This window comes from Micropterus dolomieu, linkage group LG22 (genome assembly GCF_021292245.1).
Source record: "Micropterus dolomieu isolate WLL.071019.BEF.003 ecotype Adirondacks linkage group LG22, ASM2129224v1, whole genome shotgun sequence".
Classification (NCBI taxonomy): domain Eukaryota; kingdom Metazoa; phylum Chordata; class Actinopteri; order Centrarchiformes; family Centrarchidae; genus Micropterus; species Micropterus dolomieu.
In genome coordinates this window covers 14,420,740-14,448,063 of record NC_060171.1, presented here as the reverse complement: position 1 = coordinate 14,448,063, position 27,324 = coordinate 14,420,740, and the positions used below count along the sequence as shown (strand labels likewise).

The window sequence follows — 27,324 nt, the reverse complement described above, 5'->3', positions numbered from 1 at the left end:
ATAGACAGGCAACCACTCACATTCACAGATAAGGACAATTTTAGAGCCTGCAGTCTTTGGATGGTGGGAGGAAGCCGGAGCACCCGGAGAGAACATGCAAACTCCACATAGAAAGGCCGGGGCAACCAGGGTTTGAATCCACGACCTTCTTGCAGTGAGGCGACAGTGCTAACCACTGCACCACCGTGCCGCCCCAGAACATGATGTTTGTATTTCAAAATAATACCATCCACAGCCCTGAAATTGGAGTACATTGTTTATTAAAGATGTTTACATATTTATATATACATTAAGGTACAATCATAAGCCACTGGACTATGAAGCAGTTATGAGGAGTGTAAAGTCAAAGGCTGGAGTTGTCAGATCCTGGTTAGGAAACCCAGATGAAGGCTGCTCGGGACCTGCAGCAGCTCCAGAGCCTGCGAGGACGGGCAGTAGGGAAACGTGACCTGGAAACGATAGTCTAAGTCCAGCATCAGCTGTGTGGACCCTTCACGACCTTGTAGTAAGGACTGCAACAAGGACCAGATTGGCGTATTTAATGAAGCACAAGTATGGCAGCTGGATGAGCATTTCATGATATTGCACTGTATTTTAAATTAGAAAGGCCCATTGAATTCAAATTTGAAAATGAACAACAGAGCTCACCTGGACTTTGCGGACAAATGACGACGTCACCCTTTTCTCAAAATCATCAATGGGTGTGTAGGAGTTCAAAATTTTGACAATCTACAAATGGGAATGTGAGTTTTGTTTCACATGAGTGATAATCTGGATTTTTTTAATATCAATAATACTGCATGTGTGGCTTGAGTAAGATACCTGAACGGGGTTGAGTTCAGGACATTGTTCAGTGATCTCCTTGGCGTCGTCATCAGTGGACTTATTGACTTGCAGAAGCCAGGCGGCCTGAGACAACGGCCTCAAATTGTCTATAGCATTAGAGCTTTGCAGATCCTTCTCCTTCAGCCATTCCTCCAGGTAACTGATGTTGCACCTACAAACACAGACGCTGTGAATAACGTTTTGTCTGCAGAAAAAAACAACAAAAAAAACAACTCTTATTCTTATTAAAGCAACCACAGACCTGATTTGCATTCCTTTCCTGCAGGAACACATATCTTTACGGAGCATGATGTTGTTGAGGGTGGTCGCACCAACTAGGAAGAACAGTTGCTTGACAGCCTGTTTGATGAGGCCCTGCTCCATGCCATGCTGGCTCATGGTGGAGTGGAAGTCAGTGAGCTGCTGAATGATGGAGGAGATGGTGTATGTCTCAGAGTCCTCGTAGATGCTGTTGGAACGCTTCCTGAAACCTGTCGGCTTCATGCTCGAAATCCCCTGTAAACTCTCGTGCTCCAACATGCCGGGAACTGTTGGACAGGAAAGTAAAGCAGCGCGGTTTAGGTTGCTTATAAAGGTTGGCCACTATCAAAATCTGCATGTGATAACGCTGAACTTTGTAAAATACCGATTGCAGGAGCGATAGTCTTTTCCATGACCGTGATAAACTGATGGTAGATGTGGATGGCCAAGTCACTGAGAATCTGTCTGTGTTCTGACAAATCAAAATTCTTCAAGCAGTGCTTTTTCTGGTGAGGAGTATTTTGTTTCATGAACTCCTTTTGTTAACAGAAAGCAAAACAAGGGAATGGTCAAATAGGTCTGTTATTATCGACAGACAAAAACCGTGACAGTGCAAGCAAGGTAAAAACAGACCTCCTCTCCGCTGTACTGCTTCAGACAGTTGAGCAGCTGATACGTGTTTGACAGCCAAAATGAAAGCAACTCAAAGTCTTTTAAGTGACTCTGAAATGAAAAAAAAGCCATAACTTAAAGCCTTTACAAATGTGACATTTTATTTTAATTGTGCTACTTTAATTTTAAAGTTAGCCAGCTGTTCTATAGCTATCCTTTTCAGATCATCTACATCACAAACTGAAATTATCAAAGTAAACTAAACTGCTGCCAACACGATAGTGAACCTAATTTTAGATACGGTTATGTATAATAGCTTTTAGATTATATTCATTATTTATTTAGCAAATCTACAGTGGAGATAAAAGCTACCAGACTGAGAATTAACCTCACCATGATGACCTTTTTGACAGCACCAATGGTCGCATTCATAAGAGACTTGAGTTTGGCTTCATCGTTCAGGTAGTCAGCGTGGCGGATGCACATGAAGAGAATGTGAGCCGGCAGATTGGGGATCATATTGACCGCCACGCCTTTGGGCTTCAGGTCTGTAAGTAGAATGGAGCAAGTTTCATCTAGTTATTGTTGTATTCTGCTCAAACCCAGACTGCCACAGATGATTTCCCAAGCATATAGATACAGGAAGGCAGACAAACTCACAAAATGAATGGTTTTAATGTGACTATCTCAGACTAATAGAAATAACCCAAAAGAAGAATACCCAGAATAATGTTTTGAATGAGCCTGGGTTCATCCTCTCTCTTGTACTCCAACATGCCAAGATAATCTTTGGGAATGGCAGGCGTAGACGTTTGCTTTGCTGTGTAAGAAACATTAAAGTGATGAACATGAAGAAGTTAGAGTTATGTCACAAAGCACATGTACAAGCCACAGTGCTACCTTTCTGTGATGCTTCAAGGCTCCTTATTTGATTCTGGAGTTTCTTTATCAATGTGTCTTTCTGGTCGAGCTGCTCTTCAAAGTCCTGAAAGAAAAGCAGAATTTGTTGCTGTCTTTCATGCAGATGAGACATGCATTCACACACTTGTATGTAACCCTCTACTTATCCTCGCGCACCATATTCTCAGCAGTTAACCGTGAAGTCTCCTGTCTCAGTTTGCTCTTGACCTCGCTCTCCATCAGCTGCTGCCTCTTCAAGTGATTATTCTCCTCTTCCAGCTCCTCCACTCGGCCTTGCAGCTCCCTCTTCAACTCCTCTAGCTCTTCAGCTTTCTCCTCAAGGTGCCTAAAAAGCAAGAAAAATCAGGACGAATCAGAAATCACTTCTTTAATCAAGAAATGGACTCCATTTATTTTACCTGCGTTGCGAGCTCTCTTCGTTGATTTTCCTTTGAAGAACGTTAGTGATCTCCTCAGTTTTGTCTTTTGACAACAGGGACAAAAGATAAACATGAGAACAAATAAAATACAAATCTCTAAAGAGCTTGTAGTTGGAAAATAAATTCCCAGATCTACCTGCTAGTTCTCTGCTCTGTTCTTCTACATGGGCCTCCAATTCTTGTTTTTGTCTCTGCAGCTCTGAAACCTGCAGTTTCAGCTCGGGTATAACCTGTGGATCACATCAAACAAGGGAAAGCACAAATCATGGCATGTTCTGCGCCTCATCTACCCCAAGAAATGAAATATGGATTGAAGAATGCAATAACGCACTGAGTTCTCACTGCTGAGCCTGGACACCTCTTCGCGAATATTCTCATTGACATTACTTTTCTCCTGGAACAGGTTTTGCAACTTGCTGTTCTCATTTTGGAGGTGGTCCACTTTCAATTTCAAGCCCTCCACTTGGGTCTCATAGCTTTCCTTCTGCTCCCTTTGGTGGTTTTCCAGTATTCTGCCATTAAAAGGTCAAACAAGTGCACACAGGCTTGTCACACAGGTACAAAACTGGACTGATGAACAGTGATACTAAGTGAATGAATCGCTATGGTTGTCAGTAAAAGTAGACCTGGTAGCTTTCTGCAGGCCATCGAAGGCTTCCAGCAAATCTTCAACTTCATAAATCTTCTCACAGTTCTTGGGACTGAGCCTTCAGAGAAACAATGTTTGAGATTATAGAGAGAGATTGAACAACTATGGGAGAGAAAGGGAAAACCAAAGATATTTGGATTACCCCAAAAGAACCTCCTCTTCAACAACACCACCCAGAAGTTGTCTCATAATCTCGTTCATTTTAGCTGCAGAAAAATATTCAGGCAACATCAGCAAACTACTGTCTTTATTAAGTGTGTATCATTTACGTAACTGAAGGTCTACAAGTGAAAGTCTGTACCTCTTGCTTGTTCCGAGTGTTGCTTCATCCTTCGGTCTATGCTATTTCTCTGATTTTGCAGGTTGCTGAGATCTCTGCGTAGCTCAGGAATGGCTTTAACATGTTTGGTGAGCTGGATGACCTGTTCCTGCAGGTCAGAGTTCACCTGCTCCCCCTCCTCTAACTTTCTCTGTAGACTGACTCTCTCTTCTTTCAATCTCTTCATCTCCTCCTTCAGAGTTTCCACTTCCTTCTCATGGTCGTGTCTCTGGATCTCAATGTTGTTCTCTGCAATTCTGCCGAGAATCATTTCATCAACTAAAGTGAATAAGCTGAGCCAGAATTTGCTTTGGCTGAAAAAACATATTTACGCCACTCATTATAGATGAGGTAGAATGCACATTTCTATTACTTACTTTCTAAGTCTTGCTTCATATTCTTTCTCTTCCAGAAGATCCCTCTTTATTTGATCAAAACTCTCTGACAAAGTGTAAAAGCAGTTAAAAATTTGGTAAAAATTACAATAAGAGTATCACACAAAGGAAACGTCACTCCAATTACCTTTGGCTTCTTTGGTGGAAGCTTCAAATCTTTTCTCCAAGTTCTGTTTTTCAAGGCTTAATGCATCTATTTCCTTTTGGAGCTGTGCAATTGTCTAGAGCGGAAATAAAAATGTGTTTTTTAAAGGGCTCAAAGTCTGCTTCATAAACAAAATGCAACAGAAAAAGACGCAAACAACTGTATTCAATTTTAAGCATCAACTTCAAGACTGACCAGACTAGCGTCCTCTTTCGCTTTCTTCTCCCTTGCCTCCAAAGACGCATTCTGGTTGTTTGATTTTTCCAGCTGTGACTCCAGACGCTGAAGTCTGTCCATGGTTTGAGAATTGGAGTTGGCCAAGCTTGTCAGTCTTTCCATCAATCCACGGTTCTCTTTGTTCTTTTAGGATAAAAGGGTTTCGGTTACATAAACTCTACATAAAAGCGTCAGCTGAAGTTACCTTTGGAGCCATGATCACCTGCTCTTCAATCTTCTTTCTGAGCTGCTGCACCCTATAGGAGAGCTGTACGTTAAGCACCAGCCGACGCATGGTTTGAAATCGGCGTCGTACCAGCCATGCTCTGGCATACTTCTGTAGAACCAGGGCTTTCTGTTCCTTCATCATCTGAGAATTAACAAAAAGATCACTTGTGGCTACATTTCCATGATACTAAATAAGTGATTCATTATTGATTCTTCAGTTACAGACCTTCTTGTACCGTTTACGAGCCATCCAACCTCGTGTGAAGGCCTGGATTGTGATGGAGGCCAGACGGACGACCTGATAGATCTGTCTCATGCGGTAACCTCTCCAATGTCTCTGGAGCACCACTGTTGCCCAGCCCTGCTTCAGTGTCACAGCACTCACCGTTTTACTGCAGGTTTACAAACAAGACAAGCACATGTAAGAATCCTAACAGGTACAACAGAGGATGCAGAACAACAAAACTGTGGTTGAACGACTCTAACCGGACTGTCCTCTTTCCGCGGATATACTCTTGGAGGATGATGGCTGCCTCTCTCATGCGCAGGTACTTCCTCCTCTTGCTCCACCCGCGGACATGCTTCTGGATGGTCACGCAGGCTCCTCTCAGTCGGTCTAGGCGCAGCTTCTCGAGATAAGCTACCTGACCAGCTCGGAAGAAGATCTTTGTCCGACCAAACTTGTACTGGTTGGGGTCCTAGAGATCAAACCATGAGTCCAAAGTGACACACAAACATGCATGTTTGTGTGTCACTTTGGCCTCATGGTTTGATATCTAAATGCAAATGCAAGACAATGTTGTATTTAAAAGGTGCAAAAGAGGCGGCTAACCTGGATCAACCTCTGCAGCACGTTCCTGCAGGTCTGTTTCTTGTCACTGAGGTCCGCCTCCTGATGTGACATTAGGATACTGTATCGGCTGTAAAACTCTATGTACGTCCACCTGTAAATGAAAAACATGTTTGCCATTACAACATATGATGATGAGAATAATGTAATTGTAATGTAATGTAATGTAATAGTGAATCACCTGGACGGATAGCTCTGTGCACTGATACGAATAGTTTCAAGGACTCCACAGGCTCGCAGCTGCTGCACCACTCTCCTGGAGTCATATCTCAAAAAAACACGCAAACACACCCTTAAACCAAAAACCAGGTGAATACAGAGTGGATCATGGCAAATACAGTTTCATCAGTACTCACTCAAATGGGAGCTTTTCATCATTGGGCTTAATGCAGCGCACATAGTGAGGGGTGGTGGCATTCAGTGTTTCCATCAGTAAAGAGAGGGAGCTGCAGAACTACGTTCAACCACAAAGTTCATGAGAAAGGATATAAATACATGTTACATCTATGTTTCATTGTATGCACATAAGTAAATACTAAATATTATGTAAACTTCAAGGAGGGAGCTCAATCTCCAGTAAACATTTTCACCTTATCTCCCACCGAGGTTCTCAGCTGTTTATTGGCTGGTTTCACTCCAGGCCTGGCAGGCCTCACTTTGACACCTCTACTATTCACAGTGCTTTGCTCCTCCTCTTGGAAAAAGTTGGCCAGAAAAGGAAACTGATAACAGTTGCAAGCAGAAGAAACATTTTAAAATGAAAAAAAAACAAACAATGCTGCTTGGACTGACCTTAATGATATATGACATGACAAAGTTAAAAGTTAAAAGTGAAAATATAATAAGCCCTTTAATTACCTTACTGCTTCTCATAATGTCAACCAGCTCTTCATAGAGAGTGTCTCTGTTCTTTTCAAGGAAACCTCTGCATTGATATTCCACCTGTTAATGGAAAAGAGACTCACATAGTTGTAAATAAGGTTTCTGTCAGGTATCCAAAAAGGATTAATAACAATAGAAGGAGTCATTTTTGGGCTACGTTAACCAGGAAATGTGTTTTTAAGGATCACCAGACTACACCTTGTCTGCAAAGTGTTGAATCACAAATGCCTCATTTGATAGCCTAGGCTTCTCAAACAGAGGATTGGTATCTAGGTAGTTGAATAGCTTTTGCAGCCAGCTTTGATCGGTGCCCTGAGGAAACTGTGAAGTAAAAAAAAAGACAATCAAGGGGGGAAAAACTTAATTGAAAATCTAAATTGCAAAAGTTCACATCACATCCAATGACTTACCAAACATTCTTCATCAAGCAAGTCAAGGATCCCCATCTTCGCTTCAATCAGGTCAATGACCGGCTGATTGTCATAGAAATCAATCAACGTCCATGGGATGTCCTCTTTCATGTACTCCTCTTGCTCCAGCTTGAACACATGCTGATTGAAAATAAGAACGACAAGAGAATAACCCTCCGAGCTGATGAAGGGGCGTGTGCTATGTTTTGCAATGGTTTTGGACAGCGTTGATGCGTACCAAGTTAAACTGCTGTTGCAGCTTTTCGTTTGCATAGTTGATACAAAACTGCTCAAAGCTGTTGACGTCAAATGTTTCAAAGCTGTGGACAAAGGACATCAAGATCACATAAAAAAATGACAGCTAAAGAGAATTATCAAGCAGCTGAAGAAAAAAAGTGTTGTATCTGCATTACCCATAAATGTCCAGAACACCTATGAAAGCATGTTGCTTCCCTGGAACCTGCAGTGCTGTGTTTATCCTGTTAATGATACAGTCAAACAGATGGGCATAGATCTGCTTGGCTAGGGCATCTCTGGCATTTACTGCCCGCTCCTTGGGCATCGGCTTCACCACCGTCTCAGCCACCAGAATGATCCTCCGATGGCACAGCCAACGCACCAACCCCTCTGCACTCACACCCAGTAACTCACAGAAGACTACCAGGTGTGGATCACTGGGCTGGAACATAAGCAAATAAAGTTCTGTATTGAACCAGGTTAATGTTTTAATATCTAACCTCGCACACAAAAAGATATTTAACTCGGAGGGTTGAGACTGACAGGGACTGATGATTTGTCCTCGCCGTTGTTTCTGATTTCCACATTTCCCAAATGCAGAATGGCTGCCAAAACCTTGAACACATCTGATTGAAAGTCCTCCTTCAAACCTGAAGAAGCAAGAGAGAGGAGGGTTATGCTAACTTAAAAGTTTAAACACTAAAAGCAAATTACAGTCTGACAGCGGAGGCAGTTGTTACCCAGCAGTGAGAAGGTCCGCCGGGTCTCTTCCACGTCTTTCTTGTCATCTACACCTTCAATGGTGATCTCACCGCCCATGCAGGTGTACCGGAACTTATCTGCACTCACTACAGATGAAAAGAATATATAATTAAGGACACTAACAACTAAATATATGTGTTTAACCCTCAGAACAAACACTCACACAGTCTTAGATTCTTGAACTCTGGTAGGTGAGCACAGGAACACATCTGGTAGAATATGTGATAGTTTCGCTCATTGTCTGCCTGAATTAAACAAGAGGATCATTATTAAAGATCAGATATATAAGAGCTCAGATATCTAAGATATATTTGTCTCATATCCTACCTGGAAAATGACTCTGGATTTCTCTAAGAGATAGGTCCTCATGTTTGCTCCAATGATCTTGTACCTCCTGTCAAAGCTGATCTCTGTGTATTTCCCAAAACGGCTGCTGTTGTCATTCCTGGTGGTCTTTGCATTTCCTATTGCCTGAGAGAAAATCCCCTCAGGTCATCAAGTCTCTTTTCAAGTTATCACAAAAGTCTAAGTTGTCGTAATGAGTGCATTTGAGTTAGTTTAATGTTAAAGTACTGAAACATCGACCATTTTGCCAGTTTAGTGGAAAGAACGGCGATGTGTTGCCTTGTGAGCGGTACTCACTGCTCCAGTAAAATCATACCTCTGTTATCGGATTGGACGCCAGGACTTTATCTTCAACTCGAGTCTTACTTCCAGATTTGCTTACAACAGCAAAGTACCTCATAGCAAATCGAGCAGACACAGTTTTACCTGCTCCAGACTCACCACTGACAATGATCGACTGGTTCTTGTGGTTTCTGAGAATAAAGGGTATGCACACTGTTATTATGACTAGACAGTATTATTCTACTAACTGTGATTATTTCAGCTTTTTATTATTATTATAATAATATTAAAATAATATTATTATTATTATTTTATTTACCTGGCCATCTGTTTGTAAGCCTCCTCTGCCACTGCAAATATATGAGGGTCCATGTCTCCCATGTTCTGGCCTGAGTAGGCATGAATGATTGCATCTCCATAGATAGGAAGCTGTTTGTATGGATTCACAGCCACCAGTATAATACCTGAAAATAAGGAAACAGAACAGGCTGAGGCAGGAGAACAAACTGCTGACAACCTACACCTCTGCGCTTAAATGTAGTTTGAAATTTAAAGATTTCAACTGTACCGCAGTAGGTATAGATGATTCTCGACTCCACAAATCGCACTTTAAGGTTATGCAGGACTGCAGGTTCATGCAGGTAGCTGAGAGCAGTGAGGTCGTTCTCCCCCACCAAGATGTCAGGGTTGCGAAGAGGAGGGAGTTCTGGTTTTGAAGTGTCAACAGGGTAAAAGTACTCCTTCACAATGATATAAGAGTCACAGGTCAGCTGTTGCTTCTCACCATCATAAATATGCTGCATGCAAAGGTTTTATTAGTCACATTTTACTTACAGTGCCATCTTCAAGAAGCAAATCAAGAACATTATTCCCAATATGAAAGTCTTTTATAATCTCGGCTGATTTCCACACATGTTCTGCATCTGGAATCCACACTCTATTGTACTAAGGGAGAAGATTTTAATGGTGACAAGTTAACAGTTAATCAATGCTTAATAGAGTTATTAAAACATATAACACTGTAATTAAATGTTTGAACTATGAGGACTGTCATTTATTTTTTTATAGCAATCAAGTCATTATAGATCATATAAAAACCTTATATATACACACATAACACATAAACAAATTACACCAATTGATAGGTAAAAGTTGATTAAGAGTAAACAGTCGATCATCAAGACTTTAAATTCCTTTAGTTCCAGCCTCCTCTACATCCCTGCAACTTGCCTGAGCCCTGACAGTTTCCATATGTCACTGTAAAACAACATCAAGGTATTATTGTTTCTATTATAAAAAAAAAGCTGGGAGCGTTTATCTTACCTCGGTGTAAAGTTCCAACAAAGCCATGTTTATGCATTGCTGTTTTAACTACTCCTGTTGTCAGCTGGTTTGTCACCTGTTGGTACACTGTACTTTCCAGGTTACCAACGATTTTCCTCCCTGCCCTCAACACTGTGCCATTTCCACCAATCAAGCTAGACAGAAACGTGGCGGATTTCCGGTCGTATTTCTTTTTTCAAAATACTACTCTGATTTAAACATGTTACCATATAAATACTGATATAGGGTCCCAAGATAAATCTGAGGGGTCTGAGGTGGCACAAGATAAAATGGAAGACAAAGAAATCAAAACACAGCCTGTATAAATTCCTGTAACACTTATCCATAACACTCAAACTGATATGCTAATCTCTTCAGGCCCCTAGAAGTTCTTCAAAGTAAACAATCGAAGAGGGAAATTTATTATGAAAGTCCACCACTAGTGTTTCAGGTATGTCTCGTGTCTTCCTGGTTGACTTGTCGCTCACCTGCTGCGGACTTTGACTGTGACTCCGCCCTCCCGTCTTGTGACAGCGGCTTGACAGAGTGGGTGTGCTCGTTTGATCAAGGATTGTGACAACAAAAGAAACCGGATGCAGACCTCAATCATCTCACCATATGTGAACGCATTTCAGCCCCTGCTTTACCACAAGTAGTCAGGCGAATATGTTAAAAAGTAAATATTTCGCCACCTTAAACCAACTTGACCCACAATACCACTGCACTTGCAAAACTGAGACAACAGTGGGAATGCCAGAGTTACAGGAAGAATGCAACAAGGAAACACTGACACATTCCTGGTGCGCACAGCTGAGAAGCTTGAAGCCAAGAGCTTAATCATTTATGCATTTTAAGGCATTTTCATATGGTCAGAATTTGAAAATACAGAGCAGCCAGGAACATGGAGGGATTAAAGACAACATGTTAGAACTGAATGGCTTGGTGAATACAAATAAAATCAAGGATCCCCAAACTCCATGTCAAGTCTCTCCCAAAGTTCTTCCCCCAAATAGATAAGAATTAGAGTACAGTATAATTTACCTTGTGTCAAGTGTCAAGAAAGATAATACTAAACATAATTAATATCTTGTACATTTTCTTGGGGACTCCTTGGGGGCAAAGAAAAGCTAGATGATCCATCTCCTCCAACCCCTCCTGAGGTAGTGAAACTCTGTGCAGTGTTTTTGAGTACTTATTTAAACCATCTGACTTTAAAGCCAGCCTTTAATATGGCCGACAACATTAAGACTGGTTACATACATACTTGAATTATTTTCTGCTCGTTCAACTTGTCCTGACAGTAATACCATCGCCTGACATTAGAAGTTACAGAAATATAAAGTTACAGAAATAAAGCGATTATCTATCCCAGTATTTAGAAAATTGGCATAATTTGCAGATGTTTTGATGTGAAAAGTAAAATTTCATACCCCTGAATGCATTAAAGAACCCCTGAATTCACAAAATACTATCAACACCCGTATGAGCATTTCATTAGGTGGCAACGTGACCTTTAAAATACTTTTTCGCAGATTCACTGATCATATAGTTATTACCTCTTTGGCTATGTAGTGCTGAGAAGCTAATACTGTAAACAGATGCATGTAAACAAAAACATTACAACTGGTACAAACGTTGGCATAAAAACAGTCTTAGGTGTTTTTACTCTGGTAAACAGAACTAAGAAAACAAAGAGTAAGTGTCAGAGGTCACTGGTCTAGATGCGGGTGAGGAAGCCCAGATTGATGCTAGCAGGGATCTGGATGGTTTCCAGAGCCACTGAGGAGGGTGTGAAGGGGAGGGTGATGGAAAAGATCTTCTTGGTGTCCATCATCAATGTAGACGACTCAACTCTGTCTTTCAAAAGGTTCTAAAATGTAAAAACAAAAAAGCAGATATAGTTTCAAAAAAAGTTTGATATAGTATTACTAAACACCGAGTATAAAAGAGCACTGCACTGTCCACATAGCTACTCACTTTAATAGTTGCGATGAACGTTGTCGGCACTCGCTCTTCAAATTCGATGACTGGGGTGTACAAGGTCAACACTTTCAAAATCTGCTGACACAAACAAACAATGACAGATGCACTAGCAACACACCATGTCTACAGATCAAGAAGGCTGAACATTTACTGATGATGGACCTGTGCTGTGGTGAGGGCGGTGCACATGGTGCAAATAGCTTGGGCGTCTGCCTCAGTCTTCTTCTTGGTCTGTAGAAGCTGTGCAGCCTGTACGAGAGGCTCCAGAGTCTCCTTTGCACCGCAGCATGCCAGATCCTTCTCCGCCAGCCACTCCTCCAACTGCCAGACATTGTACCTGAAACCAGAGGCGATGGACAAACAATTCAGACTGAACCAAGGTACTGTCTCACAACCTGACAGCTGTTCTGTGAAACCAGAGTATGGTGGATGTTGACAAAGAAAACAATTTACTGCTATTGTAGCAGTTAATCAAATATAAATGGACAAGATGTCATTCACTGTCCATGATCCAGTTGTTCTATCACGTTGTGTGTGTTTATGTGTCTGCGAAACCCTGCGTGCTGTAAATGTTTGTGCATCATAACCAAATTTCAAACCTGCTTCTAGTCCTTAATATTGTCTTGAAATCAAATATTCTATAAATGAAATGATATGAGAAAACAAATTAAAAAACATCAAATTCTGAATTAACACATCAAACTGGAACCAGCCTCTCTTAAGGCATTCCTCTGACCCGATGCCTTTTATGAATCTTGAGAAAATAACGTGCACTGAGAAGCTCTGCCTACAGGTTTATTGCACTTCCAGTACATAAAAGGGATTTATTTATTTACAGCAGATTTTTAAAATTATTTTTGTACCCTGTCTATAGTAACAGACAGTAGTGTATCTGGAGGATTGGAGGGAGAGCATGAGATGGGACAAAGAGGCCTATTTGTTGACAGGCTTAAATAAAAACGTTAATTTTTTTTTCTGTGCTTAATGTAACTTTGCTGTTGTTCAATAAAACTATTTACCAAATAAAACACTAAACATAAACCCTGTGCCTGGTGTTTTTATTAAGCCTAATCATTTAACACATTATCTGAGGTTTCTTTAGTTTAAAATATTATCTCCATCAGAATAAGATCTTCAACGCCACAATACTAATTTGTGAGTAATTTGCCCAACACTGCTGCTAGATATGCCGTATAAACTGATAAGCCACGAAGACTAAGCTGCTTTCTGCCCCCTAGTTGTGCTCGCATCTCAGTGATGGCGTTGCCCAGAAACCCATCTATGAAGATGCATAAACGTCTGCAGGTTTTATAACAATCACACCAGCAGCTGTCTGAGATAATAGCCGATAAAGCTTGCTCGATGTAGGCAAGATTCGATTTACCTCGATCCATATGCTTCTGTCCCTCTCATGTTTCATTGCATAAAGTGTAAAAACTATTGGCAAATGACCATTCACTGCTGTACCTGATCTGCAGGCCTTTACTCCAGGAGCACATGTCCTTGCGCAGCAGCAGGTGGTTGAGTGTGACCGCACAGATGATGTAAAACTGCTGCTTGACCACCTGTTTAATGAGGTCTGAGTCCATCCCATGCTGACACATGGTGGTGTGGAAGAGACCAAGACGCTGCAGGAGGGCTTCCACTGTAACAGCCCCCTGTGGGAAACTGGTGCTTCTCTTCCTCAGGCCTGTCGGTTTGGACCCTAAAACACCCTGGATGGCCTCATGCTCCAGCATACTTGCCACTAAGACACAAGTTGAGGGAAAATAAATTTCATGCCGTCCTATTATGGTCAGGCTTCTAATGTTAGCTATTGCATATGGTGCGATTACGTCCCCTCACCAATCAGGGGCTGCAGGATGTCCTCCACGCATTTGATGAGCTGACGGTAAATCTGGATGGCCAGGTCACCAAAAACCTGCTGATACTCTGACAGTTCAAAGTTGGTCAAGCAGTGCTCATTCTGCTTGGCAGTGTTCTGCGTCATGACAACCTACAGCATAAAGATGTTGTACAGACATCCAGGTTGAATATGGAATATGTACAACTGTAAACATAACTCTGTCATCAAAGCCTTTCTGAGCTTACCTCATCTCCACTGTACTGCTTCAGACAGTGCATTAATCTGCACGTGTTGGCCAGCCAGAAGGACACTACCTCAAAATCATCCCCTCTCCTCTATAGAAAGTGTCAAAATTAATTCAACATAAAACACCAATCACTTTCTTTACACAGATCAAAGCAATATACTACACCTTAATGACCCCTTTGATGCTGCTGATGGTGGAATTGAGCAGAGTGCTGACTCTCTGATCATCATTCACAATGTCAGCATATCGCAAGCACATGAAGATGATGTAAGCCGGAAGCCCGGGAATGAAGCTCACTGCTACACCACGAGGCTTCAGATCTGAGAAGATTACAACATTTCAAGGCAAAATCCACAAATACTGCATCTCTTCCATCTATGAGAGAATTATGTGCTTGAACAAAACAGGTTTAACATGCCTGTGACCACATTCTTAAGCAAGCGGCTCTCGTCACCCTGCCTGTATTCCAACATGCCCTGGTACTCTTTCTCCTTGCGGGTGATGTTCACCGCTCTGACAGGAGCGTTCATCACAGGGGCGTTATTCTTCTGTTGAGCACTCGCTTAACATGAAAGAGATACAATATGAGGAATCACAGGATGAATGCTGTGTTTATGTCCTCCAGAAAATAAACCATATGAACACAGTCAATGCCATGCGATTACCTTCAAAGTCTTCAACTTTCTTTACGTAAAGTTTAAGTTGTTTTTTCAACTTGCGTATGGTTTTGTCTTGTTTCTCTTGCTGCTCCAGGAGTTCCTAAAATTAAACATACTTGATTAGTGTGAATACCAAACTTTTATACACAGCACAGAAGTGTTCACTTTTACAGTGAATTTGAAAGATCTGTAAATAGCAACATGGTAAGAATAATTTTTCCCTTGTGGAAACTCTTAAAAAATCTTAAATCATTTCAACTTTTCAAAGGTACAGATTCAACATTAGACAAAGACATCTAACTGTTTATTTTGAAGTAGCTCTGCATTAATATAATAACAAGTCATAATACATCGATAAAAAGTAGAGTGACATATCTGACTAGTCTGGACCCACCAGGTTCTCATTTGTGAGACGTGTGATCTCGTGGTTCAGGCTCGCCCCAATGCGGGCACCTTCGGGCAAGCTGAGGCTCTGCGCCAGCAGCTTCTGCTGTTCATCTTTTTCTTTCTTCAACTTGTTCACCTCCTCCAGCAGCTTCTTACACTTCTCATTGTTAACACGTTCGTGCTCCTGCATCTGGCACTCCAGAAGTCTGGAGGATGGAGGGATAGCATTCAGTTCCATATGGCATGAACATGCTCATATGTACCATCCTACTACACAATTTTATTTCATTACCTATTGGTCTCTTTCAAGCCTTCATAAGCCAGCCACAGCTCTCCATCTTCATTCAGTGTATGGATGTCAGCGGACCTGAGGAACAGCATCACACAATTTAAATAACACTTAACTATAGCACATGATGGACTTAAACTGGAGTGGGAAACACGTGGACTTACCTGCCAACATTTTGAAATGAGGGACTGTCACTAAGATCTAATTTCACACCTCCCCCGAGTGCAGAGTCCTAGAGGTCAGTTCATACAGGATAAATTATATCTAGGCATTGTCAGATGTCTGTTGCATTACATGCAAAACAGTGAATAAAACACTTAAATGGAATTCATGTAACAATGTAATGTTGTTTCTCACCTTATGTTTAAGAGCCTCTTGGCGGACCATGTGTGACCGGAGGAGCAGCACTTCCTCCTTTCGCATCTCCAGCTCCTCATTTGAAGAACTGAGTTGCTCCAGCAGTATGTTGTAGGGTTTAGAGCCGGGGGCAGGGGGCGCAAGTTTACTACTCTCATTGGTCAGAGACTTCCGCAGCTCATTTAGATCCTGCTTCAACTTCTTGTTCTCTGACTCCAGTTCTTGCCGCTGCATTAAGGCGTTTAGAGAAACATAAACAAATTAAACAGCTACAAATGGATTGCATTGGTTTGTTTCTATTGATTGTTGAGTATTTCAATGCAAATGTGAGTTAGAATAGAAAACTGTTTAAAGGTATATTAATATGATGACTCTTTGTGGACATCCCTTTTATGGACCTGACCAAGTCATACCTTTAGTGTTTCCAGGTCCAGTTCTGCTCTGCCAACAGTTCTCTGCTCCTCCACCTGCTTTTTAAAAGAATATACACACGACATAAATATCAACCAAAAAATAACTAATCACTTATTGATATAACTCCTCTGTCTCTATTAAGAAACATGACTGATGTTTAAGTCCATACTTTTGCCTTTTCCTGTTGGGCTTCTTCTCTCTTATCCAGCTGCTGCCATAGTGACTGTTTTTCCAGCTCCAGTTCCTTAACTTTTCTTTGGAGCTTCAGAAGGACTGGCAGGTCCACTGTCAACTGGGTCTTGTCCTAACAAAACAGAGCAGGCACTGGTTGTTGAATCCCTTCACAAACTATCTAGAATGCTGCACTAATAGGATTAAAACACAGACAAGGCCAGACATTTTTCCCCACAACTGTTCCAAGGAGCAAGAATCTAGTTCCTTGTAGGTGCTCTGTAAATTCATTACCTCCAATATCAACACACATAAGGAAGCGCCTCTATTTCCCTCCTTTTCCTATGGCACTAATAAAATGTTTGCTGTAGGCTGCCATATATATCTTTCTCAATAGCAACCTTACTATGAAAGAAATTATATAATTCCAGGTAATTAGGAAAATCTCGTAACCAATCATACACCTTGTAATCTGACTATTCACAGCAATCATTTTATCGTGAGAATGTCAACACTGTAACTGACACATCAGTAAAGCTGCTTAAGTTAGTAGTTAGCAGATGACACCATTTTGTCCCACCACGGCAAACGTTTTTCCACCATGAAACCTAGAGTTCCTTGTAACGAATTGTGTTTATACCACACAGCAGCTACTCTTTGTCAAAAAGAAAATCCTAATGTTTTATAGCCACCACTTTAAGTGTATACAGGATGCATAAATTTTTGGCAGAATAACACTTTCAGGCAATTCAGATATGCACTGTGACATTGTGTAGTTTTCTGCATTACCTCTGTTTGTACCGAGCTGTCTTCTCCCTCAGTAGAGCCTAAGCTCTGACTAAACTCAGATGAATTACTGCTATAGTTGGAGTCTGTCTTCTTGTGACCAGATTTGCTTGAGCTCTGGTTACAGGTAGAGAAGAAAAAAAAAACAAAACAAAAAAAACACACATTACTGAAGGACTAAGCAGCCAGACCTAAACTTGTTCCAAACACGAGACAACATTTTCTAATGTCACATATATGCACTCATACATACATATAATTTGTAGTTATATTCGGTTGGTTCAGGTAACTGGTTTCTGTGTACTCTCTAAGCCATTATCACCCTGTCAAACGTTTAGCACAACTTCTCAACATGATACAGTGATAACTACTGTTACAATTTCAACACTGTGATGCCAAACAAAGTGTTCCTCACAATGCTTAGATTCATCTCTTCCATCAGGTCTCTATGCCGCTCCTCCAGATGCAGGTGTTCACTCAGCAGACTTTGGTAGCGAGTGCGCTCTTCAGCCAAGTCTTTCTCCATCTGTTCTGTATTCATGACGTTAGTTTTAATATCTGGGGAAAAAATCAGTTTGGTTTATTTATTAATCCTAAATGCAGCCATTACTTAAGGACTGTGGTTGTTTGAGGTGAACTGCTCAGTACCTGTTAACAGTTGGGCTTGATCCAGGATTAGTTTGTTCAGTTCATCTTTCTCGCTGCTCAACAAGCTGTTCTTCATATTAAGCTCTTCCACCACCTGATTGTGAGAGAGGACAAAATCATGCGTTCTTCGTCTTTATTAATTTTCATTAAGGCTTAAGGTTCTATAAACTAACAAAAGTGAGCAAATAATGTTCTAATTTCATGAATTGCCATTTAGCATTTCATTATGTCCTTCTGTAACTCAAATATTTACCAGTAAATTCTATCATTATACTCCATTGGCCACCATAGTTGATTTATGACACTTTAAGTCCAAATATAAGACTATTTTGTTCTTTCTTGAATATTATATAGACATATAGATATAGACTATATAGATATAGACAAGCAAACTTAAAAGTCTATAAACAAATGAGCATGCAACTTAAAGCAGCAGAAAGTAATGAGATCACACAGCCGGCAGTAGAAGCAAACGCCTGTACTTAAGTATCACCACCAATGCTATGTCATTAATCCTACCTATTACCATTCAGGATCATTAAAGAAAGAGCGCCATGTAGAACATTCTAGTTAAGTTGCCAGGCACTCGAGTTGGATACATTTAGATGAAGTGTTGTAGGCTTACTTGTTCCGTCTGCTCCTTGTAGATCTTTGTCTGCTCTTCCAGGTCTTGTTTCTCTCTGCTGGTGTTTTCCAGCTCGTGCTGAAGGAAGGAGAGTTGCTCCAGCAATGAGGGAAGAGTCTCTGCCTTGGCTCTTGCCTCTTGCTCTGATCTACGTAGGTCTTCAATCTCTCTGCTCTTTTTTTCTCTCTCTACAGTCCAGGTCTTCTCCACCACATTCAGCCTCTCACTGAGCTCTCTGTTTTCTTTATGCTGCGGGGGGAGAACACACACACATGCTGTGCATGTGACACAACAACTCCCAATGACCCAATATTTCTCCACAAACTGTTTATTTTTCTTATGGTAGATTTCAGAATAAACAACTGCCTAACACAGACAAAACTAGATATCCATGCTTACCTGCTCATTTATCTTGTGCTGCAACTGCAAAATCTTGTTCTCCATGCCAATGTTGAGCTTCTTGAAGTGCTCCACAGAGCGCGCCTCCACTTTCAGCTTCTTTAATTCCTTCTTGGCCCTTATGCGGCGTACACAGCTCTGCAGCAGGATGATAGCTGCCACGGTGCGTTTATAATACTGTCTAGCCAGCCAGCCTTTCACCCATTTCTGGATGACCACAGCCTTTTGCTCAAACATCAACTGTGAAAATAAAAAGAAATATATAATGTCAAGTTAATAAGTGAAATGGTAATGAAAAGACCTGCGTTTAGTGTTAAGAAGAGGTATGGTGAAAATCCAGGTGCTTTGTGTACAACATTTTGGATTTTTTCTTCAACTTGATGATTGTATTCTTTTCTATTATTATACTTTATACACATTTTTTATAAAATAAATTGCATTAACACCACATGTTTCAGTGCTACATAACCTAACTGTTGCCTGACCAATTCACAGTTTTAAATGCAAACATTCAAAATGTTGCAGCTGATTTCCTGTTGCAGAGTGTGTCAATGACATCAGCTGAAAGTAAACATGGACCCAAGCTGTTGCCTAGCAATGTAATTCCAATTAAAATGTTTGTTCTATACTTTTTATTTAAGAGTGTAAATGAGGTCAGCAAAGTACAAATATTGTCAGTCTCTATTAATATTACTTTAAGATTAAGAACCCTAAACAGCAATAAAGTTTTAGGAAGTGCAAAACAATCTGGTGTATTCTGTGTGCAGCTAAGGCCTCACTGCCTCAACAATGTTACCACCGGAACTTGGCACATCTGTGCTTCCTTTGAGCTGGGAAATTTTCCATATTATAAGGGGCACCAATTCCTGGCACCTGTTTTTTTTATTATAGTATTCAACTATCTACTTGGAAAAGAATTCCCTTTAAAACCCTTTCAAACTAAAAAAAAAAAACACCCGCAAATACTCAGCAGGCAAGCTAAAATCAAGGCTGATGTTACTTTTTGGAAAATAATCTCATTTTGACTTACAGTAAAAGAAGACCTTCGTAGGAATAATATGCATTTACTGTCTCAACGTCTTTAGCAAGATTACCTTGTAGTACTGCTTTTTAGCCATGTAGACCCTCAAGAAGCACTGAATAGTGATAGCTGCAGAGCGCTGTTGCTGGTAGCGTCTCCTGGTCACCCACATACGTACATTCCGCTGAATGACAACAGCTGCTCTGGTTCTTCGCAGGAACTTCACATAACTGACAGGAGAAAAAACAAAACATATAGGAAATATGCTAGAGCAGCTAGGCGTTGATAACCCTTCCTTCTTATTCTGCTGTTGTTTAACATCTCCACTCACCAGCGTGCCTGGTGACCCCGTACATGTCTCTGTATGGTGACAGCAGATTCCCTCATCCTCAAGTACTTTTTGCGAGCCAGCCAGCAGCGGATAGTCTTCTGGATGCGGACACAAGCCATACGCAGCTTGTCAGAACGCAGCTTCTCCAGGTAAGCCACCTGACCCGCCCTGAAGAAGATCTTGGTTTTGCCAAACTGATACTTATCGTGGTCCTAGGAACATAACAGGCAAATATAATAATGTGTAATATTTTAGAGGGTCAGTGAAAATTACTTTCATTTTGTTATTTACATTATGGGAATGCTTTTACACAATACCCATACCCTTATAAGTTTTTCCAGGAGATTTTTGCAGGTTTGTTTTCTATCAGGAAGCACGTCCTTTTGCTTCATCAGGACCCGATAACGATTGAAGAATTCCTGATAGGTCCATCTACAATATTCATATAAATAAGTCAAGTTGGATATGTATTATAAACATATATTTATGGGTCCAACAGCCCGTGGTCGTGTACTCTGGTTCAGATGCTGTTGCTGATATGCTACCTAGATGGGAAGCCCGCTGCTGAGATCCGGATTGTCTCGAGGATGCCACACGCTCGAAGCTGCTGCACTGCCCTCACAGGGTCCAAGCTTTATGAAAGATAACATACATACGCCAGTTACAAAGACGAGTGTACTATTCGTTCATGTGTGCTTGTTGCAGATAATTGTGTGAAACAGTACAGTGAAATCATCATCCTCACGTGAATGAAGCTTTTTGGTCATTTGGCTTGATGCAGCGTACGTAGTGAGGAGTTGTAGCATTTAGTGTGTCCATCAGCAAATGCAGAGACTGTCGAAACTGAGTAAAAGGTATGGAATTAAATCAATTGTAAAAAACATCATATTTTGATTGATAATCACTTAAAAATTATCCAACTGTACCTTTTTTGGTAGTTATTTATTTCCTTAAAAGCAACTAAACCTGACCAGCCGAGGAAAACATTAAAATATAATTTTCCAAAACCACATAATTGTTTTTAGATGATGCATTCTACCCCAAGGTTTTTCATGACGATGAGAAATGTTAACTGTACGACAAACCAAATGTTGCCTGCTCTTTATGCTCGTACCTGCAGTCCAACAGTCTTCTTATTATCCCTCTGAGCCTGACCAGCCCTTCCAACGACACTGGTATTTTTGCTAGTAGAACTTGTTGCCTTGTCGTCATCCTCAAACAGCTTCAGCAGCAAATCAACCTGAAAAGATCACAGAGAAAAAATACAAAGTTATTATTAAACAGCAGATGGCAGTGTTTTCAATCTGAAATTGAAAAAGTGAGTGCATTTCCTCCAATAGTTGTGGTTGAACAATTCTAGGGTGTGTGCCCACAGGGAGGAGGTGTTGACATTTAATATCTTTGACAGCCACAAAGACTGCCTAACTGAGAGAGACATGGATGTGAAAATATAATAAACTATTTATAAACTGTTCACCTTGCTCCTTTTCAGCACATTTATCTGCTCCTCATTGACAGTGTCCTTGTTTTTCTCCAGGAAACCTTGACACTGGTACTCCACCTAGGCACAAAGGATCAGGTCACACAGTGTTCTTTAACTCAAAGAGTAAAGTTCATATTCATCATTCAGAGTCTGAAGTAGACTGATTAGTACTGCTCCAAACTCGGAAACCCATCGGCTATCATCTGATGATGATTTAGCCTATGGGGGCAATGACCAATGTTTTAGGGCTTCCAATGTAGCCAGCGGATATCCGGATACCAGATATCCGGGCAAAGACTTCCTCTTCCGTATGCCAGTAATTGTTTACAATCTGATTAGGAATATCAGAACCCATTGGCTATTGTCTGGTGATGAATTAAATGCAATTTTTTAAAAGCTAATATAAAGCTAATCTGAAGGGCTGAGATTGATAAAGAGCTAAATTTATGTCCGATGATAGCTGATGGATTCTGAGATTCCATTAAGGCCAATGCGTTCCGCCTTTTTTTACTCTCCACACAAACTGTGCAACCAAAGCCAGGTCAAACTTGATTGGTTAATACCACCGGACTACATGACTTAGACTACAGACAACTAACCAGAACACTTCTGATACCAAAATCTTGTCCCTTGCCTACAGATTCTGCATTCATAAACAGATATCTGTTTATAGAGATAAGTGCTGCTCTAATAGAATCACCAAACACTTGAGGTTAAGGTACATTTAGCAGACAAAGTTATTACAATTTCACACTTGACCCTCTTGGTATTCTTGATAGGAAAACATGAGTCATTCATCCATCCATCTGCTGACCACTGAGACACAATCTCTCCTCAGCATATGACATACAACTGTGTTTTACCTTGTCAGCAAAGTGGTGAATGATGAAAGCTGTATTTGATAACCTGGGTTTATCAAAGTGAGCATTTTGCTTCAGGAGGGTGTTGTACAGTTTCTGGGCCCATGTGTCATCAGAGCCTTTGGGCATCTATGGAAAGAGGAAGAGCTGACACATAAGTTAGTCATGGCCTTACTCATAACCTCCAAATATGGCGTGGTGGAGATTCCTTTAGTGGAAAGTAGTTCAACAGAATTTTGGTTTAAAAATAAAATAAAACTGGCATTTTACCTTGCATTCCTCATCCAGAAGGTCCAGGATACCCAGCTTGGCCTCGATGAGATTAATGCACGGCTGGTTATCGTAGAAGTCAATCAATGTCCAAGGGATCTCCTCTTTCATGTACTCCTCTTGCTCCAGTTTGAATACATGCTGGAGGGAGTGATAGCTGAACATGATTTATGTGTACTGTATGTTTTGACTACAAACTAAACACATTCAGCAGGAAAAGACGCATACCAGGTTGAACTGTTGTTGTAGCTTCTCATTGGCATAATTGATGCAAAACTGTTCAAAGCTGTTGACATCAAATGTTTCAAACCTTAAGAAAAGCACATGTTTAAATTAAAACAACATGTCTGGTCATCCAGGGAATACAAATGGAAAAACCACACACCCGGAGATGAAAACATACCCGTAAATGTCGAGTACACCAATGAACGAGTGTTGTTTCACTGTAGATTTTAAGGCACAGTTAATACTGCCCACAATCCAGCTGAAGAGTCTGGCATAGATGTGTTTGGCTAAGGCATCTCGGCCATTGACTGCATTCATTTTGGAGAAAGACTTGACAAAGGTTTCTGTGGTCGTCTTGAGTTTCCTGTGACATAACCAGTGGGCCATTTCTTCACAGGGTACCCCCATCAACTCACAAAACACCATCAGGTTGACATCATCTGGCTGCAAACACATGAACAACAATGATCTTATACATGTAAAGATCTACACATCCTCAATACAACATTCAGACACACAATGAACCCAAAATACAACACAAGATACTCTTTTGTTGTGTCCAAGGGTAATCAGTGTTTACCAAGATGCTGCTTCTGTCTGATGACTGATCTTTCACATCCACATTGCTAAGATGGAGAATAGCTGCCACAATTTGGTAAATTGCCATTTGATCACTTTCATTGATCCCTACAATGAAAATAGAATAAATGATTATCAATCATCTCAGGCAACCCAGAAACAAAACATGTGTATGTACAGTACTGTAAATTCAACATGTAAAAGCAAACCGCACTGAAATGTAACCAACACTAACCTAACAGGGAGAAAGCCCGCCTGGTGTTGCGCATTTCTTTGGCATCATTCACTCCATCTATGACTGGGCTCTGACCCTGGTTAGTACAGTGGAAGTCATCTGCGCAACCTTCAAACATTATTCATAAACAAAATTTTACTAATTAGATTCTCTGTTAGAACTGCTGTTGCAACTGAATGTTTTTAACTGTTTCTAAATCCTCCTCAAATGACAGTTGATCTTTTAGTGACTCTCATACCTAACTTGAAGGCTTTAAACTCTGGTAAATGTGAAGAGGCACACAGCTGGTAGAATATATGGTAGTTCCTTTCTCCATGGGCCTAAAGTAGTGCAACCAGATGTAAAATGGGAACCAGGTAAATTGCACAAGTACTGCAAATACATTCAGTAAAGCTGAACTGTAGGTGCATGCATGAACTGCCAGCACATTGCTAAACCCAGACTTAAAATGAAATCATGAAATTCTGTCTTGAAAACAGACAGTTAGATAATAAAACCCAATATGTGGCCATCTTTCTGAGTCAAGAGCAAGGTTTAACTGTGCTCGGTTTATGTTGTTTGTTATTATGTTGCAGAGATATACACATGCTACATGTTACATGCACGGGAGTGAGTGTTTTAAATCATTTACCTGCAATGAGAAAAAGAGAAGATGTACAGAGCTACATTTTAAGTAGGTAGTCACCTAAATACATGCAGGTTTAATCCATACCAGTGAAATTTACCTGAAACACAACTCTAGACTTTTCCAGTAAGTAGGTTCTCATGTTAGCCCCAATTATACAATGCTTCTTGTCAAACCCAATCTCAATGTACTTCCCAAAGCGACTGCTATTGTCATTCCTTGTTGTCTTGGCATTCCCAAGGGCCTAAAAGAAACACATAGAAGGCTCTCAGTAACCTCTGTCTTTTCATAATTTTACTAATAATTTTTTCCCTGTAGTATTAAATGTTACCTCCATGATGGGGTTGGAGGCAAGGACTCTCTCCTCAACATTGGCCTCACCAGAGGAGCTGCTGACTGTGGCAAAGTAACGCATAGCGTACTTAGCAGAGACAGTTTTGCCAGCTCCCGATTCACCACTTACTATGATGGACTGGTTTCTTTCATCTCTGTGCGACAATATGGGAAGAGATCCAAACCAAATATCAGTTTAAACGTATTTAGAGTATCAGCATAAAAGGAAATTAAGATTTAATTTCAAACCTGGCCATCTGTTTGTATGCTTCCTCTGCTACTGCAAATATATGGGGGTCCATGTCTCCCATGTTCTGCCCACTGTAGGCTTTGATGATGTCAGGTTCATAGAAGGGCAGGCTCTCATAAGGATTAATGGCAACCAGGACAATTCCTAATTACCACATGAAGAAAAATTCACTCTACTGAAACAATGGCCGTGCATGTTATCTGACATGGATTCAAATTAATGAACAGTGCACCCTGAATGTAATCGTTTTGTATACATTATCTATCCAAAATTCACTTTAGCATGTGCTCCTTTAAGAGCAGTGTGCCACATTCAGCATAATGTACTGTAGATTATGTCAGAGTGTCCAGTGAGCTGGGCTCCAAAGTCTATAGTGATAGTGTGAGTCAGAGGAGATGAAGCTCATTACCACAGTAAGTGTAAATCAACCTGGAGTCGATAAAGCGCACTTTAAGGTTGTGTAGCACTGCAGGCTCGTGGAGGTAACTGAGAGCTGTGAGGTCATTTTCCCCCACAAGGATGTTAGGGTTTCTTAGTGGTGGCAGGTTGTTGGTTCGGGGGTCGATTTTGTGTTCCACCACCTAGAAAGACACAAGAAGTTAGCTGTAAGTACCTAAGTATGAGCATTAAGAAAACTACTGAAGTTAGGACCACCACTGGAAAAAAAGCAAAAATAGATGGTTAAGCAAAAAAATCTTAGCATCACTTCTACTTCACGTTGGAGCTAACTGGAAAACACTGTGCTTGCCTTGTTCATGTTCACTCATGATAATTCTTAGGCCTCATTTCCATACCAGAAGTGCATGCCCAAACTTGACATCACAGCTGCAGGTAGCAACAGCAATGAGCCAAACAATTTCAGCCACACAGTTTATACATTTCCATCGATCAGTCCTTCAATTTTGAACCCTAGAAATTATACTGGCTTCTTGTATTCAAAGCTGTGCAGAGCTGCATAAAGAGGCACAAGGTGTTTGTGTTGCTGAGAATCTATGTGCATTTACCAAACATCACAGCTGTCTTGAATAATCCCACAGCACACAAGAGATTTATGAGGCTCCATTGCCAGTGTTCTTGCAGAAAAATGTGTGTATGGCTCTCTGACAGAACATCACACGCCCATTTCCACCTCAGTGCCTCTCACTGTGTGTGTGTGTGTGTGTGTGTGTGTGTCATTTGCTTGTCTCACCGTGCCATCCTCCAGCTGCAGAGTCAGCGTCAGGTCGCCAGGAGTGTAATCTTTGATAAGCTCTGCTGACTTCCACACTTCTGCTGCATCTGGGAGCCATACACGGGCATACTGATGGACAGGGGGGAAACCGGGTCAGAGCCACAGCTCTTACAGTAACACAGTATTTTACAAAACTACAGCAAAACAGACATGACATGCACCTCGAAAACGATGGCAGCGTTGCTTTACTTTACTTGAAGTTAGCAGACAGCAGTCATGCGTAACGTAGATGGACACGGGGTATTTTAGGTGTCAGACATAAAAAAACAATAAATTGAGATTTGAAAACCCTAAAAGTTGTTCAGTAAACACCTAAACGTGACTGTCGCTAGCAAACCACTATTCTTGACAGATATAATTAACGAAAAGTTCACTAACGTTAGCTTAAGAAAACCATTGAATGAGCTGGACAACCTAACTTAAACTAATTCAATCCATAGCCTACCTTAGAGTAAAGTTCAGACGCTGCCATGTCTTACAAGTCGCCCAGTGAGCCCTCAGAAAGAGACCCGATTAAGCATTTTATTGACTTTTCAGAGCACAAAAACCCGAACTCTTCCGAGCTCCTCTCCTGCGTTCTGCCGGGAGGAGGATTCAACTGCTGCTCAACAGTTGTCACTCAGCTGCGCGTGCCCTGACAGTCTATGGCCCCGACATGTTTTGCTCTCGTGGGTTTTGCGTGCCTCCCAGCGGCCAATACACTCAAAGTCCTTATTAAAACGTCTGGCTCTCACCGCCTGAAGAGAAACCTGGTGGTGTTTAAGTAAAGTAAAAGTAGCCTACTACTAGTACTATCTGTAAAAATACTCCATCACGGGTAAAGGTCCTGCATTCAAGATCTTACTTACTCCATTGTCTGGTTTGTAAAAATAAATTGTTACAAATGCCGGTACCCGTGGCCCAAAGTGAAACCTTCACAATGATTGTTTTGTCCAACCAATAGTCCAGACTTCAAAACTATTAAAACATTTTAAATCATTGTTAAATGA

At 41.0% G+C, this 27,324-nt stretch overlaps 2 protein-coding genes across 6 annotated transcripts; both read right to left on the bottom strand.

Moving 5' to 3' along the window:
• Window positions 1-238: 238 nt before the first annotated feature.
• Window positions 239-10,752, bottom strand: myo5c (myosin VC). 5 transcript variants are annotated; one of them, XM_046037213.1, is made up of 40 exons: window positions 10,082-10,752; window positions 9,593-9,703; window positions 9,327-9,498; window positions 9,078-9,222; window positions 8,793-8,949; window positions 8,459-8,602; window positions 8,295-8,376; window positions 8,110-8,217; window positions 7,913-8,019; window positions 7,546-7,811; window positions 7,371-7,452; window positions 7,133-7,273; window positions 6,921-7,043; window positions 6,699-6,782; window positions 6,431-6,562; window positions 6,197-6,294; window positions 6,022-6,108; window positions 5,823-5,934; window positions 5,477-5,688; window positions 5,217-5,382; window positions 4,986-5,132; window positions 4,742-4,906; window positions 4,529-4,622; window positions 4,384-4,447; window positions 3,989-4,263; window positions 3,830-3,893; window positions 3,665-3,745; window positions 3,370-3,550; window positions 3,175-3,268; window positions 3,018-3,081; window positions 2,776-2,944; window positions 2,599-2,683; window positions 2,420-2,518; window positions 2,092-2,246; window positions 1,720-1,809; window positions 1,472-1,622; window positions 1,088-1,373; window positions 823-997; window positions 649-729; window positions 239-512 (listed from the first exon to the last, which is right to left on the bottom strand). In XM_046037213.1, the coding sequence occupies exons 1-40, from the start codon at window positions 10,106-10,108 to the stop codon at window positions 360-362; spliced, it is 5,229 nt and encodes a 1,742-aa protein (XP_045893169.1). In that variant the 5' UTR covers window positions 10,109-10,752; the 3' UTR covers window positions 239-359. The 5 variants fall into 5 exon arrangements, with proteins under 5 accessions (XP_045893169.1, XP_045893170.1, XP_045893171.1 ...); XM_046037214.1 differs by having other exon boundaries at window positions 6,431-6,532; XM_046037215.1 differs by lacking the exons at window positions 9,593-9,703; window positions 10,082-10,752 and having other exon boundaries at window positions 8,918-8,949; window positions 9,327-9,467.
• A 126-nt stretch (window positions 10,753-10,878) lies between these two features.
• Window positions 10,879-27,019, bottom strand: LOC123961666 (unconventional myosin-Va-like). Its single transcript, XM_046037212.1, has 40 exons — window positions 26,781-27,019; window positions 26,294-26,404; window positions 25,514-25,685; window positions 25,104-25,248; window positions 24,853-25,009; window positions 24,622-24,765; window positions 24,135-24,216; window positions 23,897-24,004; window positions 23,663-23,769; window positions 23,261-23,526; window positions 23,086-23,167; window positions 22,858-22,998; window positions 22,591-22,716; window positions 21,722-21,805; window positions 21,359-21,484; window positions 20,990-21,087; window positions 20,790-20,876; window positions 20,568-20,676; window positions 20,245-20,456; window positions 19,987-20,143; window positions 18,893-19,132; window positions 18,494-18,742; window positions 17,869-17,962; window positions 17,636-17,778; window positions 17,224-17,337; window positions 16,433-16,567; window positions 16,263-16,319; window positions 15,850-16,077; window positions 15,657-15,724; window positions 15,496-15,570; window positions 15,211-15,409; window positions 14,823-14,916; window positions 14,576-14,719; window positions 14,323-14,477; window positions 14,156-14,245; window positions 13,910-14,060; window positions 13,532-13,811; window positions 12,227-12,401; window positions 12,059-12,139; window positions 10,879-11,951 (listed from the first exon to the last, which is right to left on the bottom strand). The coding sequence occupies exons 1-40, from the start codon at window positions 26,805-26,807 to the stop codon at window positions 11,799-11,801; spliced, it is 5,466 nt and encodes a 1,821-aa protein (XP_045893168.1). The 5' UTR covers window positions 26,808-27,019; the 3' UTR covers window positions 10,879-11,798.
• Window positions 27,020-27,324: the final 305 nt, after the last annotated feature.

Bases quoted from the DNA above. Each gene is read 5' to 3' on its own strand.
- LOC123961666 (XM_046037212.1), bottom strand. From the start codon at position 26,807: ATGGCAGCGTCTGAACTTTACTCTAAG. The intron at 14,917-15,210 runs GTGGGTCCAGAC...GTTTAATTTTAG, and splicing joins GTCTCACAAATGAGAACCTG to GAACTCCTGGAGCAGCAAGA. The intron at 13,812-13,909 runs GTGAGGGGACGT...CTTGTGTCTTAG, and splicing joins CATCCTGCAGCCCCTGATTG to TGGCAAGTATGCTGGAGCAT.
- myo5c (XM_046037213.1), bottom strand. From the start codon at position 10,108: ATGGCTTTGTTGGAACTTTACACCGAG. The intron at 8,603-8,792 runs GTATGATTTTAC...ATTTTCTCTCAG, and splicing joins CGTCCAATCCGATAACAGAG to GCAATAGGAAATGCAAAGAC. The intron at 998-1,087 runs GTCTGTGGTTGC...CTGTGTTTGTAG, and splicing joins AGGAAAGGAATGCAAATCAG to GTGCAACATCAGTTACCTGG.